This window comes from Etheostoma cragini, chromosome 16 (genome assembly GCF_013103735.1).
Source record: "Etheostoma cragini isolate CJK2018 chromosome 16, CSU_Ecrag_1.0, whole genome shotgun sequence".
NCBI lineage: Eukaryota > Metazoa > Chordata > Actinopteri > Perciformes > Percidae > Etheostoma > Etheostoma cragini.
This window is the reverse complement of record NC_048422.1, coordinates 10,464,464-10,482,907: the sequence shown is the minus strand read 5'-3', so window position 1 is coordinate 10,482,907 and position 18,444 is coordinate 10,464,464. Positions and strand designations below refer to the sequence as shown.

At 42.1% G+C, this 18,444-nt stretch overlaps 3 protein-coding genes across 4 annotated transcripts; 2 read left to right on the top strand and 1 right to left on the bottom strand.

The window, feature by feature from the left end:
* Nucleotides 1-1,138: 1,138 nt before the first annotated feature.
* Nucleotides 1,139-4,598, top strand: LOC117959434 (syntaxin-2-like). 2 transcript variants are annotated; one of them, XM_034896586.1, is made up of 9 exons: nucleotides 1,139-1,270; nucleotides 1,606-1,662; nucleotides 1,740-1,839; nucleotides 2,489-2,563; nucleotides 3,042-3,115; nucleotides 3,316-3,424; nucleotides 3,806-3,879; nucleotides 4,018-4,155; nucleotides 4,264-4,598. In XM_034896586.1, exons 1-9 carry the CDS (start codon nucleotides 1,154-1,156, stop codon nucleotides 4,441-4,443), a joined length of 924 nt encoding a protein of 307 aa, XP_034752477.1. In that variant the 5' UTR covers nucleotides 1,139-1,153; the 3' UTR covers nucleotides 4,444-4,598. The 2 variants fall into 2 exon arrangements, with proteins under 2 accessions (XP_034752477.1, XP_034752476.1); XM_034896585.1 differs by having other exon boundaries at nucleotides 1,603-1,662.
* A 1,277-nt stretch (nucleotides 4,599-5,875) lies between these two features.
* Nucleotides 5,876-7,846, bottom strand: pgam2 (phosphoglycerate mutase 2 (muscle)). Its single transcript, XM_034896587.1, has 3 exons — nucleotides 7,313-7,846; nucleotides 6,936-7,116; nucleotides 5,876-6,352 (listed from the first exon to the last, which is right to left on the bottom strand). The coding sequence occupies exons 1-3, from the start codon at nucleotides 7,727-7,729 to the stop codon at nucleotides 6,183-6,185; spliced, it is 768 nt and encodes a 255-aa protein (XP_034752478.1). The 5' UTR covers nucleotides 7,730-7,846; the 3' UTR covers nucleotides 5,876-6,182.
* A 5,232-nt stretch (nucleotides 7,847-13,078) lies between these two features.
* On the top strand, nucleotides 13,079-16,257 carry nefla (neurofilament, light polypeptide a). Its single transcript, XM_034896739.1, has 4 exons — nucleotides 13,079-14,257; nucleotides 14,423-14,547; nucleotides 15,099-15,523; nucleotides 15,608-16,257. The coding sequence occupies exons 1-4, from the start codon at nucleotides 13,217-13,219 to the stop codon at nucleotides 15,985-15,987; spliced, it is 1,971 nt and encodes a 656-aa protein (XP_034752630.1). The 5' UTR covers nucleotides 13,079-13,216; the 3' UTR covers nucleotides 15,988-16,257.
* Nucleotides 16,258-18,444: the final 2,187 nt, after the last annotated feature.

Sequence of the window (18,444 nt, the reverse complement as noted above, 5' to 3'; positions counted from 1 at the left end):
TTTTTTGGTGATTGACGTTTCTCACTGTGTGTGCCACTCAAGGACAGGCTGCAGGTCTCTGCGGGATCTGTTATTTATTTCTCTGTAGAAGTGGCAGATGTTGTAATCCTTTCATGTCTCCAAACAAGTTTCCACCTGTGTAAGAAGAGACAGAGAAAGTTTGCAGTAATAGTTTTAAACAGACAATGTTATAAGATGACCATAGAAACCAATCCATTCACAGCTGTGCATTTCCAAACTGAATTAATGTGGTTATTATTTTCAAAGATATTGTTTTTTGTTAATTTAAACCTGTGATAAACTGTATATTGTGATATTGCAATTGTTAAGGGCCAATGATTTGTAGACCATGTGTTAACAATAGTTAGTGTTATTAGCAATGCTTGCTATTTTGCATACCTCAATCAATTCATTTCATGGACTGGAGCTGTGTCCACCCTGCAATGATAAAGGGTCTGTCGGATGTGTTGTAACTGCGTTAGTTTTGGTAAGTCAGCAAAGGAATCTGCCTGCTTTCATTTTTACAGTGCACGATATGAAAAATGTATGAATGTGAGCTTTTATTACAATGTAAAGACTTGGAATTGGGCCAACAATATCTATATTATATGTGTGTGTGTGTGTGTGTGTGTGTGTGTGTGTGTGTGTGTGTGTGTTTGTGTGTGTATGTGTCTGCTTTTCTTTGTAAAAGGTTCTCACATATGTGAGGACCTTTTTTAAAAAAGAAAAATGGTTCATACTAACATAATGGCTAGACTATTTAAATGTCCCATGCCAGCATGCCTAACAACATTAAGCAGAGACCAGGAGCATTTCGGGTAATATTAACATCTGGGGGGAAAGAATAGCCTCACTGGCTGTGTCCGAAATCCCTCACTACTTGCTATATAGTGCTCTACATTCAACTCCCCTTCCCAGCTAACACTTTTTGGTTCCCAGCGAGTAGAGTAGTGAATGATTTCGGATATTTCCTCTTCGCAGTGTAAACGATTAGCGCCAGCCTGGGTGGCTGCACTATCACATATTTGACCCAGGGTAGTTTATTTTTCAAACACATTAAACACAGTCAACGCATCAACCGCTTAATTTATTATCCGATGCATATGTGATTTACTCGTTCTACCTGCTCCCTGAAGCTTTAGCTTAAACACGTATGTGGGTGGAAATTATTCTTTGTTTGCTAGTTTCGACGGTTACGCGCGAGCGTGCTCGCGCTCTTTATTTCACAGGTGCGCTCAGCTCAGCAAGCCCACAGGAGGACACACAGCAGGTAGAGGTCGAGCGACGTAAATACCGAAAGTAACAGAAATACTGAGAATGTCTTTGGCTACTGGTCTTTATTGTCGTTATGACAATGAAGAGCGCGCTGCAGCTGTACTTACAACAAGTATTCAACACCAGTTTGTGACAGTTAAAAGACATGACTTCGCCTTAGCAGAAACAAAAATGGCTAACGTTAAGCTAGTGTTGTTAATGACAGGCAGCGTATTAAGTTATTTCATTTTTCAGTTGTCCATATACATGTAGACAACGTTCAAGGTCTGTGTATCTGGAGCAACAGGTGTCCATTTTAAGTAGCCTAATTAATTCTTTTTTGAACAGCAGGATGACATGACAGAAACAACGGAGAGCACAGTCAACATGGAGGAGTTTTTTAAAACGGTAAATTTCGCACGTATTGTGCCTGTTTTTGTGTTGACATGTTCAGTAGCCGAAAGTAAGTTTTTGTCTGTGTATAGGTGGGGGAAGTGAGAAGCCTCATTGAAAAAACCTCCTGCCAAGCAGAAGAGGTGCAGAACAGATATGGCGCCATCCTTTCCACTCCAAACCCAGACAGGAGTAAGTACAGAGCACCATCGTCATAGTGAAATGTGGATTTCTAGTTGGGAATGTTCCCATGAGCTAATCAAGTTTTTGTTAAACTGTAGACAAATAGAAACTTGATACCTTTACGGTTGTGCTGATGCTCTCAGATATCTATCTCCTCCTTCAGGGCACACAACATTGAGAGGACAAACAGAGCAACAGAAATAAAAAGGCTTAACAGCCTTTGACAAACACATCTGTGCCTGTTTGTAGAAGGGGTAAGGAATATAATGTAGAAATAGATGTGTTTGTAAGACACAGGTACAGAATATGCATGCACACACATGCTCCTACACAATGCTAATAACAATGTCATAGCAACAATAAGCAAGACAGTCTGTGAAAATAAAACCATATCCAGTATGTGGTTGCAGGTGCTCTCCACACTCCATCTTATTGACAAATGTTTGTGTTTTGATTAGCTCAATTCTACTTAAATGAGGTGATCTGACATTTTCTTTGAGTTGAAATAATAAGGGCAGGTTGACAAAGCTGCCATTAATCCAACTATTAAAAAATGCAGAGTCCTCTTTGACATCTTCCCTAAATTTTACTGCATGAAATGTACCAAATTAAAAGTTGAAATCGTTCCTTCTTCCTGCTGTTCTTATGATGTTCTCAGAAATCAAAGATGAGCTGCAGATGCTGAATAGTGAGACCAAGAAGAACGCCGACTTGGTCCGAGACAAGTTGAAATGTGAGTGGAGATTTGTGTTTGTTTTTATTCTTGCAGATTGTGCTTTTATACAGTATTGATTTGACTCACACTTTAGTTGAGTCTTAACACAGTATGTACAGTGCATTTTTTTCAACATCCAGAGTAATGAACATGTGTGGCTGTGTACCATCATTGTTTGAGACTAAGAGGAGGATCTGTGCAACAAATCGCGCTTCCTTAAATTCTGGGACTGTATAGCCTGTACCACAGGATTTGACTTGCAAATGGTTAGAAAAGGAAGGCTACTGTACTTCACTCTACTTGTCATCAATAAAAGACACTGCATGACATGAATTAGTTGCAGGAATATTATTACAGTTTGATTTAGATAATTTCTAATTTAAACAACATGTTTTCTATGACTGCATGCACAGAGTTGTCAATAGTGTTTAAATTTAAGTTTGGAATTGGTTCCGTGCTTGATGTCATATTGCATCTGTCTCATGGGTTCTTTCAGCAATGCAGAAGAACTTGGACGTGGATGACAACAATAAAAGGGCCTCAGTAATTCAGCGTATTCAAAAGAACCAGGTGTGGCAGTACTTTTATTTCCTATACAAAGCCAGATACATAAAGATGGTCAACTCTAAGTTTATAACACGGAAGCCTAAATCTTTACGCACCTGCCAAAATCACTTCTGATAATGGTCTGTTTGCAAGTGATTTATATTTAAATGAATTAATTTTCATTTCTTGTTGAATAATCTGATTTCAACGTCTGATTTCACCAGCACTCACACCTGACTCTGTGCTTTGCTGAAGTCATGAGGGGCTACCATAAGGCTCAAATCTCCTTCAGAGAGAAATGCAAAGCACACATTCAGAGACAGCTGGAGATTGGTGAGTTGCCAAAACATGAACACTTGTTCCTTCCCCACTCTGCTCATTGTTGTGTAAATAGCTTCATTTCACACACCAGGATCTTATCATGCCAGTAGAATTATTATAGGTGTTTCTAGACAAGAAATTGGCATAGCAATAGAGAGCAGAGGTGTGATTGCGCCATCCTGTGGTGAATGGGTGGTGGTGGCACAGTGGATTGGACACAGGCCTTTGGTGTGGTGTGGTGAACCTGGTCCGATTCCCGCTGTGTCACATCAACCAATGTGTCCCAGAGCAAGACATTTAACCCCTAGTTGCTCCAGAGGTGTGCAACATCTGAAACCAATTGTATAATTGCTGAAAAGTAATGTTAACCCATCAGTTTTGTCTCTATTTCAGTGGATGCAGTGACTACAGATGAAGAGTTGGAGGAGATGCTGCACCGTGACAATCTTGCCATCTTCATATCTGATGTTAGCGGAATAGCCTTTAGTTCTGGGCCATGTAGTTTTGTTTTTGTTGTTGATCAACTTGGATATGCAGTTATAATGTAATGTGAAGCTAATAAGATTATGATTATAAAATCAACTGGTGTACATTTCTTACCGCAGATCAACTCTGACGCTCAAATTTCCAGCCAGGCTCTGAGTGAGATTGAATCTCGTCATCAGGACATCATGTGCCTTGAGTCCTGCATCAAACAGCTGCACGACATATTTGCTGACACTGCCATGCTGTTGGAGAGTCAGGTAAAACGGCTGCCTCATTTTGGAAATGTTAATGACAAGTGAAACAAAGGAATGCACTGATGTCATGGGACCCACAACCTGACAGGTGTTATGTCTCTATTCTACCAGGGGGAATTGATCAACAACATAGAAAAGAATGTAACGAGTGCTGCAGAGTATATAGACGTATCCAAAGCAGAAACTTGTAAAGCAGTCGAGTACGAGAAGAACCCAACGAAGATAGCATCTCTCCCGAGCTTCTTCAAGCATTTCAAGAGAAAAACCACTGCTAAAACTGCTGCTGATTAAAAGCCCTCAGACGTAAACCACGACTGAGCTCCTGAGCCTGTTTGAACATTGATTGCACCAAACATCCTGAACAACATCAAAGCCTGTCGCCGATGGAACACACTTTTCATCTGATTTATGGTACAGTACCTGTCTGCCGCCTCAAACACCTTCTAGGATAATGAGGACGCTGGTGTTTTTAACTTGGTGAATTTAATCTGCTTTAATAATTACCTTTCAAATGAAAGTGACAAGAGACTGTACAGACCAGCTTCTGAGACTACCTGCAAACTGTCAAATGGACAAAAACCTGAATTTGACTTGTCAATGTTGTCAGACTCCCAATCCTAAGACCTAGGTTTCAGACATGGCAATAATAAATATTTTAACACACTAACCCAAGCTACATTTTCTGGATTGATTTGGTCATTATTCACTCACTTACAGTTAGCCGGTGTTCCCCTTAGTGGCCAGTAGGTGGCAGGACAACATTAGTTAGAACTCTGAACCAGGCTCATTTACCTTCCCTCCCCTTTGTAGTCCTGGTGAACTCTTTTGTCTGATACTGTGTGTTTTACTAATTCAATATAATGTAATGTTGTTTAATACTCAAAGAAATTTTTGTAATTTATAAACTGTAAGACTGCCAATTCTAAAATAAACCTATATGTTGAATGCTTTTAATCATTTATTACTGGTGCCTTATTGTGATGTGAATAAAAGAGGGAAAAGGATTGCTGTCAGCCCACATACTGGATTCAGTCAGTATGTGTGAAGCACAAAAGCTATCATCACAGTCCTAAAAGTGCCTGACAAAAAGTCCTTAAAAGTATATGGAAAGGAGTTCTAAAAGGTCTTTCATGTTGACGTACATGGTGGAGAGTGCTCTGTTACATTAGATACACTCATATTCCTTCCATCTAGCAATCCTGATGGAGGAATTATCATCCTGAAAGAGACAACTCCTAACAGGATATAAATGTTGCATCATGGAATAAAGGTAACCGCTCAACAATGCAAGGAAAAGGTCACTTGTATGGAAGCATGTGTATTTGTTACATAGGGTTTACACAGGGTTTTCTTTTAATTTGTTACCTGTCTGTAATTTATGTCTAATGGGCATTTGCTTGAAATTATTCTTCACCTGTTTGTTTCTCGAGGGATCTGACTGTAGAGGAAGATAGGCAAAAAACTCAGACAAGCTCTTTCCTGCATCATGGAATGCTGCCAGAATGAACCCATTGACTTGTTTCTCTGTCTCTTTCCCCCTCCTCCCCTCCTCTCTACCTGCTGGATACGATTTCACAGCCCCTGTGCACTTTGCTGAAACCACTGATTTCCAAATAGGAATCTGAAGAGGAATAATAGATCAGGATGACCAGGTCATTTGGAGTAAGAAAAAGGAGAAAGTGATATAAGGTAAGGAGAGAAATTAAACAGACACAGGCCTACATAAAAACAAGGTTTCTTTATTGGTTGGGCCAGGGTGGTGAGGCCCACAACTTCGGGCTTGGCTACAATTTAAAAGGGGTGAGTGATGTGTGGATGTCTGCGTAAATGGTGGGGCCCAGCTGTCTGCATTGATTGACAGGTCATCTGTCATTTTAACAAACAGAGCTACTGTCCTGAAAATAACCCATCTTTAACCATTTCTCCAGATGGAATGGACTACAGGGTTGAACAAATGCATAACAGGAAAGGTTGAATGATGAAGGGGGAATAGTCTCTTTTTCTGCCTCCTCACAGCCTCCAGAACAGGCTTACTTCTTGGCTTTGCCCTGGGCAGCCACAGCCTCCATGGCCTTCTTCACGGTTTCCTCATCACCGAGGAAAGCCATGGGCTTTACAGGCTTCAGGTCTGCGTCCAGCTCGTACACAATTGGGATTCCTGTGGGCAGGTTCAGCTCCATGATGGCTGCATCAGACATACCTGGGGAGATTGGCAGAAAGACCAGATGGGTAGACACGGGAATAGCCAACAACTGAGGGAATGTAACCGATCCAATAAAAGGCTGTCTGGGTCTAAACCGGGCAGACAGGGAGCTTATTTTAATTACAGCCATTGCCGATCTGTAATATATGATCTAAGAAACTTGATCTACTTCTTCAACGTCTTCTTTCTGTCATCCTTGACACCCCCCACACCTATCCAACATTTACTATTGCCCTTTAGGCTCTCAAGCCATCTCTTATCCATGTCTGTCCACTCCTTGAACAAAGTACAACCTTTCTACATAAAGGTCGTGACTGTAATGGGAACCCAGCTCATGACCCTGTCCCTGAGCTGAGTCCCTGCACGCTATTTTTAAATTCTGTAATCTACAACTCTCTGTGTGTGTGTGTGTAAAGACAAGTGTGATTATTTAGGCATTGACCTATTAAATGAAAGCTATTTTCAAACAGAAGTATTCTTTGCTATTTTGTAACGTCAATATTCATTTCTACTTTTCCCTGCAGAACTTTTTATTTTTATTTCTTTTAAGCTCTGTCCACCCACAAACTGTAATGCTCACCCTCTAAGTGCTTGACGATGCCCCGTAGGCTGTTGCCGTGGGCAGCGATGATAACGTTCTTTCCTGCCTTGATTTCAGGTGCGATAACATCGTTCCAGAAAGGCAGGGCACGGGCAATGGTGTCCTTCAGGGACTCACATGTGGGGAGCTCACCGGGCTTCAGGTTCTTGTAGCGCCGGGACTGGAAGTAGAAAAAAAAGTAGTTTACTTCCATTGACAATTGACAGCAGTTACATAACATAGGAGCACTTTAAAATAAAGTGCTGCGAGTTAATGCTTCATGACATTACTCTGATTAGTGAGGGAATTCACATTCATGTATTGCTGCTTATTCTAAATTATTTAACACTTTCCTCCCTTAGTGTCAGTTGTCTCACCTCGCTGATGACTTTGTTGTAAGGATGGTCCTTGTCCATGGGTGGAGGTGGAATGTCAAAGGAGCGGCGCCAGATCTTCACCTGCTCCTCGCCGTGCTTTTCAGCCGTCTCGGCCTTGTTCAGACCAGTAAGGCCTCCGTAGTGACGCTCATTCAGACGCCAGGTACGAATCACAGGCAGCCACATCTGGTCTGTGCCTTCCATGATGGTCCACAGGGTCTTGACAGCACGTTTTAGCACGGACGTATAGCACACGTCAAACTTGAGGCCTGCGTCTTTGATAGCCAGGGCTCCACGCTTGGCCTCCTCCACACCCTTCTCACTGAGGTCAGCATCGAACCAGCCGCAGAAGCGGTTCTCTTGGTTCCAGGCGCTCTCACCGTGACGGACAATAACCAAACGATGGGTAGCGGCCATGTTAAAAGTGTGTCTCCTGAGTTTAACTTAAACCAAACACAGTTCCCTCAGCCCTCCTAGGTTGTGCACACACACACACACACACACTGTCTGACCAACAGTGAGCCCAAGCCAGCATACCACTCTTTTTATAGCATCAGGGATAGTGGCAGTGCATAGCAGACAGGCCTCCTTTCCTTTCCGCCTGTGAGAGGCATTCATGCTCTGATAGACATATAAGCCCAACCAATAGAAGCAGACCTCTGCTGGGATGGTTGGAAATGCGGTGGAAGGCCAGAGGTCAGATATTAAGCAAAAATAGCAACATGATCTTTAAACAGAGATCTGTGCAACAAAAGTGTAAAGATCAGAGTTGGCTGCAGAAAGGCACCTCACTCTGAAATGAATAGTTTCATCACTAAGAAACTGCAGCTCATTGCATGGTGAAGTAATTATATGTTTAGTAAATATTGTATCTGTTTACAGGGCATTTTTTGTGTATAATAATGACAAAGAGGCTCATACAGGTCCACTAAGCTTCAACACTGTGGTGCACATGTTGGCAAACCACAGCTGGATTACAGCATGCACTCATGTCCTTTGTCTTACTGTAGATGTAGCTGCCAATTCCAGCAACTCAAATAATGCAACTAACTGACAACCACCCCTTCTGCTAATACTCTTACATCAATTATACGTTTTGTTTATACAATGGAGGAGTCGAGATCAGGCTAAAGATGCAGACACAGCAAAAACTATAAAAGTAGTGTACAAAGGTTTGTCAGTTTAATGAAAAAAAGCCCTCCCCAAAAATCTTGAACTACATTCTGACTCATCTTAAGGGCTTAGCCTGGTCCAACCTGGAACATTATCATATTTTAGCAAATCATCATAAAGTATATATGTTAAATCTTAAACAGTCGGAGGAATTTACACATTGCTGTTACAGGCCAACACCTCTAGGAGTTGCTCTAGTATAATCTTTACATGCAATATGTCATACTGTGTCAAGTAAGACTGAGGAAGCCTGGCATTTTGTCCCCATAGGCAGTCTATCCCATAGTTGTTAGATAAACAGTACATATTATACCACATTATATTTCCTGACAGCTGTATATGCTGTACATCTTTTTAGACAAGCTTTAAACTAGCAATATGGCTTGGTATTTTATGGGTTGCTGTTTTATTTGTTTTTACTGCAACGCACTTTGTGACCCTTCTTGTCTGTGAAAGGGGCTATAGAAATAAAGTTAACTTACTTACTTACTTTCTTACCACAAGCATGGGTCTGACTGCAAACCAAAAGATCAAAGTGCTGCCCTCTGACAGGAAATTGCCCCATCTCAGATTCTTTACCGAATTGTATTATACTGAGAGATTCAACTTATTCTGAGTCTTGAGTCGAGAAACGTCTTGTGTTCCTGCCGTGCTGGAAATATTATTCGACACTGAGACAAATGATCAAAGGCAAATATTCCGAAGTATCCTTCATGAAAATGAATGTTGGGAAGCACTCAGATTTATAGGACAGAGATAAAAGTGCTGATGGAGCTTGGAAACTAAGCCACAGAGCCAAAGCTGCCAGGCAAAGTCAATGTCTCCTGCCACTCCAAATCAAATTATGATCAATATGTAGAAAAAAAGAGAAATATAATAGTCCAAAAATATCACATTAATGGAAATCTGGGCGTAATGCCAACCTGATTGTGTGATCATGATAAGGGGTTAGGTTACTGTATTGTACAAAGTAGGAACTAACAAGGATGATGCTGCAGGAAAAATACTGGATGTGTCTTTTTGTGGCTGGGTCTCTATGGTGAATTGATATTAACAGCACATGTAGTGTTCAACCCATTTTCCAGTCAAAAAAGATCAGATACACCAGTTGAACGCCACCTGCCAGGGCAGATTAAGTTACAGAGTGACTTTTGTTGACCATTAGCAACATTTTAAGAGTTAGTGGAGACCAGAGGAGGAGTGGGAACATTCAACTTGTTTTCATTAGGTGTCCAGAAATAAGTAGTAATTTAGCTCATTCTGTCAAAGAGAGTTCAGGATCAGAGTTTGGGACTCCCCAGCTGATGTACTTTTTCTCTTTAAGACCTGTATACCTGCGAAGTCTTTAAGCGCTGAATGTGAAGTGCTGAAAACTGATTGCACCACAGCTGCTTATTCATGATATGTGATGTAAGAAACAGTGCATGTTTGGAGTGTTTTGTTGCCTGGCTGACTGCTAGGTGTGTGAAAACAGTGTACGCCTTGTGATGCAGGAAATATAACACCAAAGAAATTGAATTAAGGCTAATCTTGTTCTTATGTCTCGTAAATGATCAAGCAGGCAATGTTATTTAGGGTGGTGACCTGTATATCTTTCAGCTTGTTGTTGAAAGTGCCCCTAGATGCCAAAAGAGGATTAATAATTCACCTATAAATTCTCTATAAATACTAATAATAAAGCTCTATTTAATGTGACCACTATTACCACCAAGAATCGATCAAACAATTTTCTTTTACTTATAAAGCACTTTAAAAGCAACCAACGTTGCTCAAGGTGCTGTACAGAACAAACTAAAATTAGTGCAATGGCACTCGCTGGTGCTAATGGCACTTTATATTTTATGACGTAGAGATGGTTGGTTTTGTGTGTTGTTGTTAGTTTACTGGTTGTGTTGTTGTATGTTGTCTGCGTGTCTATCTATACAATCTATCTGATGAGCTTTATGGTGGAAGATGAATTTCCGAAAGGATCAATTAATGTCTATCTATCTATCTATCTATCTATCTATCTATCTATCTATCTATCTATCTATCTATCTATCTATCTATCTAAAAGTCATTAAACACATTTAAAACATTAAACATTTCAAGCATGAAATAGTATAACAGTAAAAAAAAATGTTTGCACCCTCAGTTGGGAAAGACCAAGGAAAAAAGGTGGGTTTTAAGAAGAGATTTAAAATTAGACAGTAAGAAAGCCTGTCTAATAGGCACAGGAAGCCCATATCATCTTTTTGGAGTTGCCAGAGCAAAGGCACGATCCCCTTTAAGTTTCCACTTCATTTTAGGGATACTCAGGCACAGTTGTTCAGCTGACCTGAGTGAGTGGGTCAGTGCGTAGGGGGTTAAGCATCTAGGACAGGTAGGATGGGGCAAGACCATTTAGGGATTTAAACACAAATAAGTGGAGTGAAGCTAGTGTGCTCATATTTTAGAGACGAGCAACACATGAGGCACTGATGGCTACATATAGGGCGTTACAGTAATCCAACCGATTGGTCTCAAAGTGCTGCGTAAAACCGGCTTTATTTTGGCTAGCTGCTGTACTTGGAAAAAGCCTGATTTAACCACTGTCCCAGTCTGTTTGCCAAGCTCAGAATCAGAGTCAATCTTAACCCCTAAATTGGTAATGGTTGGCTTGACATATTAAACCAAGGGACCCAGGTTGACAAGTGGGGATCCTATTGTGGACATCAAAATCCATCACTTCTATTTTTGTTTCATTAAACTTAAAACGTTTGAAGCCATCCAGGCTTTTATGTCATCAAGGCATTTGAGCAGTGGTCTGAGAGAGTTGCTCTTTTTTAAGGGGCACTTGTCAGCCCAGCAGTGGAATAGACTGCCACGCTTTCTGCGCTGCCTGTAACTCAGTGTTATGCTCTTCTGTGGGGGACTTATTTGTGTTAAGACAAGTAAAAGGGGCTGTGTGAATTGTACCGTATATTAAGGTTGGAAAGCTTGGAATATGGATGATGGGTACTATAGGGTGGCTGTTTTACAAAGTGTGTGTTGCTGTTATCAGTTAAGCTTTGATGTCTGAAATTACTGGGAATTTTAAAAGTAATATTTTGATACTTTGGCTAAGGCTGAGCTTTTATGTTTTGTTAATCAGCTTTACAAGGAGAACAAGTAACAATCTAGAAATTGGCACTTTGAGTGAGTTAAATTGTAAGCAAAGAGAAGTTAATGGTCTACTTTCTGTCTTTTATTTCCCCAGGTCCTATAAGCATCTTGTCTGACAAAAATCGCCTTGGTGCAGATCGTCAGACTGCTGTTAGGGTGGGAAAGAGTGTACACAGGGGAGTTTGTGTGATCACAACTGTTACGATGACTCAGCTTGCAGCAGAGTCCCTCCAGCTCCCACTGAAGTCCCCCACCTCTCACTGCCTGCCTCACTTCTGTTTAGGCAAAGCACTGTCTGCAAGTACTGGGGGGGCCTTTGCTGCATAGGCAAATTACTGGAGAATTCACACTATGGATCAAGCACATGCGGACGCACACACACACACACAGACACACACACAAAAGAACACGGGAAAAACAGAAACGCAGATATTGCTGCAAAGCACTGCAATACACTTCATTTATGCATGGATGTCAAAAGCAAGATTCATTTCCCTTTCACTCAGCCACTGCATACCTGCACACACACACACACACACACACACAGACACACCCCAGTCTCACAAGAAAAGGAAATCCATGTCAGCAGCTGGGTTTTATTGACCTGCCAATGTATCTGTGCTGCACTATTTTTTCTTTTCTAAAATTGAAAAAATAACCGGAAAAGCTTATTACCAAAGGCAAAGAAGTTTCTAGAAGAAGAAGATCTAATGTTTATGTTTTAACCAGTCTATGCTTTCTCCCCAAAATTATTGCCAGATTTTAAGACGTACCGATTCAGAAAATATGTGGTGTCAGACTGCATGAGGTCCTTTAGCAGAATCAGAAAAGGAGAAGAACGGAGAGGAGAGTTTATAGTAAATATAAGACTGAAAGGAAGAAAAAAACTGATATAATATCTACACTGCTAATTAACCAATGTTTTTGCAATCGGCCAATCTTATTGATAGATCAAGAATTTTGAAAAGAACATGTGACCTCTAACCTTCTGTTTGGGATATTATCATTGTAAGGTCTTTTGAGGTTGTGGGCTGTAGTTCAGCGCGCCACCAGAAGGAGAGATGCTGTGTCACGGCTGTTAAATCAGGACACCCCTCCCCTCTCATCTCCGGTGAGATTAGCACAACAAGTATGTTTTGACATGTTTTTACTATAAATAGAGTAAATGAAAGAGCAAACAAAATGTATTACAGGTATTTGCTGTATAACTGTAAAGCACCCTGTGATTAATCTGTTTTATTAAAAGTGGTTTGGTTTAGCTTGGATAAACCCTACGGTTATGACAAACAGAAGCAGCTTGTAGTTTTGCAACCTCTTCCTTGCTGTCTTTTCTTCTTTCTATCTTTAACTCAGTTCCCTCCTACACTCATTCCCATGGATCCTATCTGTCTCATTTCTTTGCCGTTGCAGTGAAGCCTATCGAGCCTGCATTGTCAGAGTTTGGGGAAAGCGCTTGCGTCAGAGCTCACTGTCCTGCTATAAAAGCCCAGGCTGCTGCAGCAGCGAGCAGTAGAGGCTTAAACCTGAGCCCTTCATACACATACACACACACACATACACATACACAAAGAGGAGAGGGAGAGCAGCCTGTCCTCCAACCATTGAGCCATGAGTAGCATCGGATATGACCCCTACTATTCTGCCTCGCCATACAGACGCTGGTATGTCGAGGCTCCCCCTCGTGTCGCGGTAACCAGAGGGAGGACCCACTCTGTCTACTCCTCCCATGCTTCGCCGATGTCCTCCCGTGTCAAGTACTCCTCTCCTGGCCGGGTGCTGCTCTCCTCCTCCTCACAAGCCTCTTCCCTGGAGCTGGAGCTTAGCCAGGCCGCCCAGATCAGCTCTGATTTCCGCACTGTACGCACACAAGAGCGCGGCCAGCTGCAGGACCTCAACGACCGCTTTGCTGGCTTCATTGAGAGAGTGCGTGAGCTGGAGCAGCAGAACCGTGCACTGGAGGCAGAGCTGCTGCTGCTGAGGCAGAGGCACAATGAGCCATCCCGCCTGAGAGCGCTGTATGAGCAAGAGGCCCGGTCCCTGAGAGCCGCCGTGGACGAGGCCAGAGCAGAACAACAGGCTGTGCTGGGACAGAGAGAGCGGTTGGAACAAACCCTGAGTGCCTTGCAGAGTCGATATGAGGAGGAGGTGCTGGCTCGGGAAGAGGTCGAGGGCCAGCTGATGGAAGCCCGTCGTGGGGCCGACCAGGCTGCCTTAGCTAAGGCTGAGCTGGAGAAGAGCGTTGAAACTCTACTGGAGGAGCTGGCCTTCCTCAAGAGGATTCATGAAGGCGAAGTGGTTGAGCTTCAGGCTCAGGTCCAGCTGGGTGTCCAGGTGGCGGTAGAGTCTGAGGCCGCTGCCCCCGACCTCTCTGGAGCTCTCAGGGACATCCGGTCCCAGTATGAAAGGCTGGCAGCAAGAAACATGCAGACAGCAGAGGAGTGGTTCAGAGTGAAGGTGGGCACCATGACTGAAACCGTGGCCCAGCACAGTGACGCCATGAGAAGCTCCAAGGACGAAGCAGGAGAGTACCGACGCCAGCTCCAGGCTCGCCTGCTGGAGATCGATGCATGCAGAGGCCTCAATGAGTCCCTGCAGAAACAGCTGCAGGAGATAGAGGACAAGCAGAACGCTGAGATAGATTCTATGCATGTCAGTAGAGTTTTTGTCTGTGTTTCTATCCTCATGTGTTATTAATTATTCAGCTTTCTTGATTATGGGGGGGGGGGGGGGGGGTATTCATCTCTAAAAGTATTACTTAAGTGTTTCATTTTATTTCATGATATATGTCCTTTTGTCTTCACTTCTTCTATTTAGGACACCATTGCAGAGCTGGAGAGCGAGCTAAGGGGCATCAAACAGGAAATGGCACGTTACCTGAAAGAGTACCAGGACCTTCTGAATGTCAAGATGGCTCTGGACATCGAGATTGCTGCATACAGGTGAGTAGTAACACTGAAGCTGAGATGTCCTTTCTGGAAATGAAAAGAATCAATGACAAACAAAGAGATGAAATTTCTTAGTAGGGATGATTTTAGCATGTTAACGTGGTGCAAAAATGATTACGGCGAGACACACTTTTTAGATAGATTCAGAGGTTATTCCCAAGTTCATTTAAAGTAGAAAAAATTTGTTAACATTTAAGTAAAACATAGCTGCGTGTTTGTCAGAGCGCATTAGCATATTCAAACACAGCAATAGTATTTCTCATGTTTCTTTTTATGTATATATGTTTGCAAATTGTATGGCAAAACAAAATGTATAAAGGATTTATCTTGACGTTCAGGCTCTTAGTATAAAAAAGTAGAAAATAGCAAGACACTTTTTTGGTAAACATATTCTGGGATTAAACCCTAATCAGAGATTTCTTAGAATCAATGTTCTCTTTCCAAAATTTATATCAGACATCGTAGTATTGAGTGTTAATAAAATGGCCACTAACTGAGTTCCCATCTGAAATACAAATTGTCTGTCTTTTCACCAACCCCTGCAGGAAGCTGCTGGAAGGGGAGGAGTCTCGCTTCAGTGTAGGAGGGCCTGGGAGTGTGTCCTCTATGTACAGCCACAGTTTCTCCGCGCCCTGCTTCGCCCGGCCCATCCTCTCCAGCATGAGCTCTGGCTCCTCCTACCTAATGACGTCACGCCTGCTCAGCTCCAGCTTCAGCACCACCGAGGGGATCATCTCTGCCAGCCACGCCCAGCAAGCAGAGGCCAGCCCCCCCGGGGAAGAGGAGGAGGCCGAGGAGGAAGTGAAGGAGGAGGAGGAGGAAAAGGAAGAGGAGGAAGGACAGGAGACGGAGGAGACAAAGGAGGAAGAGGAGAAAGAGGAGGAAGAGGATGTAGAGGAGGAGGGCAATAAAGAGAAAGAAGATGAAGAAGAGGCTAAGGGAGATGAAGAGGCTATAGAAGGACAAGATGGTTAGTGCATTTTTTAAAGTTTATTCTGAAAGGGCTCAATTCAACTACAATAATTAACGTTACAATTCTCATCTATTGATACAGGTGGTGATGGGGAGGAGCAAACAGAAGAGGTGACAGAGGCCGCTGAAGATGAAGGGGAGAAAGAGGACAAAGGAGAAGCAGAGGAAGACAAGGTTACGGAGGAAGCACAAGAGGAGGTAAAAACAGTAGGAGGTGACGACAACAATGAGGATGCAAAAGAAGAAGAAAAAGAGGAGAAAGAAAAAGCAAAAAAAGGGGAAGAGAAAGAAGAAAAAGCGGATGCCAAAAAAGATGACAAAGCCGACGACAAAGCCGACGACAAAGATGAAAAAGTTCCTCCGAAAACAGATGACAAGGCTGACGCAAAAAAGGAGAAAGAGGAAGGAAAAGCAATCAAACCTGAAGCTGCAGAAGAAAAAAGCACAAAGGGTAAAAAGTAACTAGCCCCAGCCAATTTCTTTTAAGACCATCTATTAGCTTGATAACCTGTAGAGACATCTACGCTATCCTCTTGAATCTGCTTGTGGTGCTCAGTAAAACAGTCCAATAGCCATTTAAAGCAACAAATCAAGGTTAACTGCTTGCCAAAATCCAGATCAGTCCATGAAGGTCTGGTTGCACACTTTCTGATGAGTGTGAAATGTGTAACTTCTGAATGCAAAAGTGAGCGTGAAAGTTTTTGGTGATTAAATAAACACCTCTTAAAGCCACGTGTGTCATTGATTGTGACCCTGGTAAAGCAGCAAACAAGTCCCAATGCAACTTAGCTGAAAAACAAATTTGCAGCATAGGCCTTTGTAAACACTGTTGTATATGAACGTTAATAGCCTATACATTGTTGTCACTCCTAGGCCTACTATTATATTTTGTCTTCCTTCCTTTATGTTCTACAAGCCAGAGAGCTGGTTCTGTGCCCGTGTAGCATCCTCAGAGTCACTGCAGGCCAAATTATTGTTTAATATATGGATATATATATATATATATATATATATATATATATATATATATATATATATATATATATATATATATATATATATATTGTCATTAAAAAATGTCTGAACATATACAGTATATTATTTCAACATATTATTAGAAAAGGTAATTCAGCCTGTTTAGAAACCAAACACACACAACCTTAATGACATTGATGATAGGCTTACTGGCCTCTAAGGTATAGCCGCTGTTGTAGCCATCCACAGACACAGATAAGCTTTGGATTCAGTGTGCCTTCCACTTTGACATTAAAACATGAAGGTATACGGATATGTAAATAGAAGCATAGTAATGTAAGGCACCATGAAACTGTATGTGTAGGCCTCTAGGCTTTAGGCAACCCTACACATTATTGCAGGCCCAGTTTAACATCAATTGTATATTAACTCAATTATATACAGTATGTTGTGGGGTTCCCTGCTCATCTCTCTTTCAGATTAGGGGTCCTTGGCCTAAACACGTTTACGCCCAGCTATAGGCATGGATCTATGTTTTGGAATTGCTGCTCCCATAGTAGCCTACTTTGGTGGATGTAAACAGGAAGTATAACGTTGCCATGTAGTGAGTGGATGGGATCGAGCCCCTTACCATTTTGGCCAATCGGCACCTTTAAAAATGAGGAATTAGCTAGCAGTACCGGTTTGCAATCTACCCATGCCAAATGTCACTGACTGGATTACTGAAACTGAAGAAAACGTGAAGAATGTTCAGGTAAATTCTGGAGTTATCATTTTCCTATAATTTCCAGGGGTATATGTGTACGTTTATTAGCAATGGAAATATGTGTATCTTGTCTGAGTGATCAGGTCTGACTGAATTATCACGTAAATATATAATATATACCCTTACTATAATATCCAGGGGATTTGCTGCAACAGCAGGGCTACTTGTGATATGGTATGGTGGCTAGCCTACGTTAGTGTTAGCAAAGTTCTGCTGTGTGCAACTGAGGACTCATTAGTAGCCTACAGTTGATACGAGTTGTGAAGTCAAAGACAACGTTTGCACATAGTAGCTAACATTAGCCACCAACATTAGCTAAAACCAAAGCTGCAAATTGTAGGCGCTTCTTTTTGCTAGCTTTGTGTGTGTGTGCGTGCGTGCGCGTGTGTGTGTGTGTATGTGTTTGCGCGCGCGCGCGCAGTCAGCCATAGACGGACAGTTTCGGGTCCAATGCCGGTGGCGAGACAGAATCACTTGTCACATACACAGCCATAAATACTGAGCTGCTCGAGACAGCAGTTGAAACAGTACATGTAGTCAGTAGGCGACATGATGGGACATGCCAAATCCCCTTGTTAGCAAATTTCCGAAAAATGTATTACAGTTAACAAACTAATGATAATGATGATAATGGTTACTTCAACCCAGTTAGCACACATACGTCGGCACGACGTATTGGCGATGTAATCAAAATACGGCGGGGATATGTAGTAGTTAGGTCGTTTGCTCACTGGCACGACGTCGCCAAGACGTCGCCACTATACGTTTCTGCGACGTGCAGCCGCTCCTTCCACGACGTATATATATTTACATCGTTCTAACGTATGCCATACATCGTAAAGATGCAGGCTCATATACATCGTTCCAACGTATGCCATACATCGTAAAGATGCAGGCTCATATACATCGTTTCGACGTATGCCATACATCGTAGAGATGCAGGCTCATATACATCTTTCTAACGTATATAATACGTCGTACAGATGCGGGCTCATATACATCTTTCTAACGTATATAATACGTCGTACAGATGCGGGCTTATACATCTTTCTAACGTATATTATACATAGTCCCAACATCCGCTTTAGATTTTACAGATACAATCTCGGGCACATCTTCCTGACATATATTATACGTAGTACAGATGTCAAGAAGATCAATTGATCAATTGATCCTGC

What these genes read in the sequence shown, in the direction of transcription:
- LOC117959434 (XM_034896585.1), top strand. Translation starts at nt 1,154, where the DNA reads ATGTGGGTGGAAATTATTCTTTGTTTGCTAGTTTCGACGGTTACGCGC. An exon ending in CACAGGAGGACACACAGCAG is followed by an intron (nt 1,271 to 1,602) that starts GTAGAGGTCGAG and finishes TTTTTTGAACAG; the next exon opens with CAGGATGACATGACAGAAAC. An exon ending in CACTCCAAACCCAGACAGGA is followed by an intron (nt 1,840 to 2,488) that starts GTAAGTACAGAG and finishes TGATGTTCTCAG; the next exon opens with AAATCAAAGATGAGCTGCAG.
- nefla (XM_034896739.1), top strand. Translation starts at nt 13,217, where the DNA reads ATGAGTAGCATCGGATATGACCCCTACTATTCTGCCTCGCCATACAGA. An exon ending in CTGAGATAGATTCTATGCAT is followed by an intron (nt 14,258 to 14,422) that starts GTCAGTAGAGTT and finishes TCTTCTATTTAG; the next exon opens with GACACCATTGCAGAGCTGGA. An exon ending in ATCGAGATTGCTGCATACAG is followed by an intron (nt 14,548 to 15,098) that starts GTGAGTAGTAAC and finishes CAACCCCTGCAG; the next exon opens with GAAGCTGCTGGAAGGGGAGG.
- pgam2 (XM_034896587.1), bottom strand. Translation starts at nt 7,729, where the DNA reads ATGGCCGCTACCCATCGTTTGGTTATTGTCCGTCACGGTGAGAGCGCC. An exon ending in ACAACAAAGTCATCAGCGAG is followed by an intron (nt 7,117 to 7,312) that starts GTGAGACAACTG and finishes TTCTACTTCCAG; the next exon opens with TCCCGGCGCTACAAGAACCT. An exon ending in CATCGTCAAGCACTTAGAGG is followed by an intron (nt 6,353 to 6,935) that starts GTGAGCATTACA and finishes CAATCTCCCCAG; the next exon opens with GTATGTCTGATGCAGCCATC.